Source organism: Aplysia californica, unplaced genomic scaffold, assembly GCF_000002075.1.
Source record: "Aplysia californica isolate F4 #8 unplaced genomic scaffold, AplCal3.0 scaffold00778, whole genome shotgun sequence".
NCBI classification, from domain to species: Eukaryota; Metazoa; Mollusca; class Gastropoda; order Aplysiida; family Aplysiidae; genus Aplysia; species Aplysia californica.
This window is the reverse complement of record NW_004798048.1, coordinates 136,533-138,792: the sequence shown is the minus strand read 5'-3', so window position 1 is coordinate 138,792 and position 2,260 is coordinate 136,533. Positions and strand designations below refer to the sequence as shown.

General features: G+C 44.0%; 1 protein-coding gene across 1 annotated transcript in view; it reads left to right on the top strand.

Annotated features, from left to right (window-relative positions):
• The window catches only part of LOC101853736 (vacuolar protein sorting-associated protein 13B), a gene marked incomplete in the record, with an annotated part of 129,782 nt that overhangs the window by 26,478 nt on the left and 101,044 nt on the right, over nt 1–2,260 (top strand). The window contains 2 exon segments of the mRNA XM_035972650.1: nt 703–932; nt 2,035–2,257. Of these exon segments, the coding sequence (XP_035828543.1) occupies nt 703–932; nt 2,035–2,257 (453 nt within the window).

Below are 2,260 nucleotides of genomic sequence, written 5' to 3'. Positions count from 1 at the left end.
TGTGTTGAAAGGTTTACATTACAAGGTAACTGTGTGTGTGTGTGTGTTGAAAGGTTTACTTTACAAGGTAACTGTGTGTGTGTTGAAAGGTTTACATTACAAGGTAACTGTGTGTGTGTGTGTGTTGAAAGGTTTACTTTACAAGGTAACTGTGTGTGTGTTGAAAGGTTTACATTACAAGGTAACTGTGTGTGTGTGTGTGTGTGTTGAAAGGTTTCCATCCAAAGGTGGTTGTGTGCATGTTGAAAGGTTTATGTGTAAAGACATATTGGTGCTCGTCAGGATAATGGAATCGAAGAATCATCATTTTTCTGCTCACTGGGCCATTTTTATTTAATTATTTTTCAGTGTTCAACGCCTTTTGTGTCCATTTAAAAACTCACTTCTGTGTGGGATTAAATAAAAAAATAATTGATCAAAGGCACAACAAATTGTAATGTGCAGTTTCCAAGGACCCTCACACTTTGGGAGTTCCTTCATTTGCTGGTATCTCAGTTTCTATTCCAGATAGATGGGTATTTATTTCATCAAAAGCACAGACAAATGAACAAGTTTTAAGATGATACCAGTAACACATACAGGAAAACATAAAAAATAAAAGAGAGTATGACAATGACATAGAACAATTCATAGACATATGGAAAAAAAGAAAAACAAAACTCTCAACACCCGTGACCCCAGTGACCAATTTTCCCTCCCCAGCGTCCGTGCACTCCACCAGCTCCCCATCTCAGCCGGCAGCCAGTCGGCACCAGACGTCTTCCCAGCCGGTCAAGGGCGTCAGCGGCCAGTCAGTCGGTCAGTCGGTCGGTCAAGAGGACAAGCCAGGAGACCGTGACGGGAAGCGAAGGACGGGTGTGGAGGAGGAGAAGGACGGGTTCGGTCGACTGGTGGCTCAGTACTTTCCTCTGATCAGACTCTTACACTTGCAGGTCGGTGTTTGAGAACGACTTATTTCTCAGATTCTAACCCTGTGGACATAGATATGTCCAATTTATGAGTTGAGTTTGTACAATTGATTAGAAATGAAGTGATCCAAATTGTAGGATGTGAAAGATCCATAATCAGAAAATGACAACTGAGATTTTTTTGCTACGTTAATAGATCAAATAGATCAGAGATACTACTGCTGTGTGGAAAGATAGAGGCAAAGAATAGCAGAGGAAGACAGGGAACAACATACACAGATGACCTGAACAACTTTGTAACGAATTATAACGCAAAGAGAAAAGCCGAGCTGATCAAGAAGACGGACACTGACGACAGGAAGGAGGGGAGTACCATGATTGTCAATGTCTGCTCCAGACCTGACCCCTGGAGAAGAAGGAGATTAGAAATGAAACTTAAAAAGAAATTTGAAGAGAATGGAGGACCACGGCCGTCAATGTCTGGCACCTGAGGATGATGACCTTTGGCCAATCAACAATTTCTGAAATCTTACTTACTTTCTTACTTCCTCTCTCCCTAACTATACAGACAGGTATATAAGGCTTAGAGCAGTTGACGCCAAGCTTGCCTGTCCCTGGCCACGTCCTCCAATCTGGGCACATCCAGGCTCAGGGTGATTGCCTCATTCCTTATTGTGCCTCTGTAACTTACAGTTGGTCTACCTCTTTTTCTTTTTCTAGTTGGTCTCCAATATCATGTCGGAAATCTTGTGGTGCGTGGGTGGTTGGCAGGTGCTCTGGTGTGGTTTGCTCCTTCTTTCCTATCAAACATCTATGGTTCTTATCTCCCCTTCTTCTTTTTTTATGTTTGTTACTCTCTTGTAACAACTCTAATCTTCTGACGCTCTTTTGCCCCTATGCTGTTGTGAGCACCGTAAAACTTCTACTAAAACCTCTTAAAGAAATCTTATGTGTACTTGTTGTTCTCAGTTTGAGCTGCAGCCGTGTGCGATCTTCCTGCCCAAGACGAGCGCGCCACACGCACTTCTATGACCTTATTGTGTTGCAAGTGCCGTGAAACTCTTACTAAAACTTAAAAACTTCTACTAAAACAAAAATTAATCTTGTGTGTATTTGTTTGTCTCAGTTTGAGCTGCAGCCGTGTGCAATCTTCTTGCCCAAGACGAGCGTGCCCCATGCAGAGTCCAGCCCCGACGTCCTGTCCATGGTGCATCAGGCGCGCCAAGCTGGCCGTCTGTCCGACACGCTGGTCGTCTGTCTGCCAGGAGTCGCCATCACCAGCGCCATCTGTCGACCCATCAACGTGGCTCAGGAGCTGCCAGTCACCTCTATACAGGGCTCTCTTATAGGTA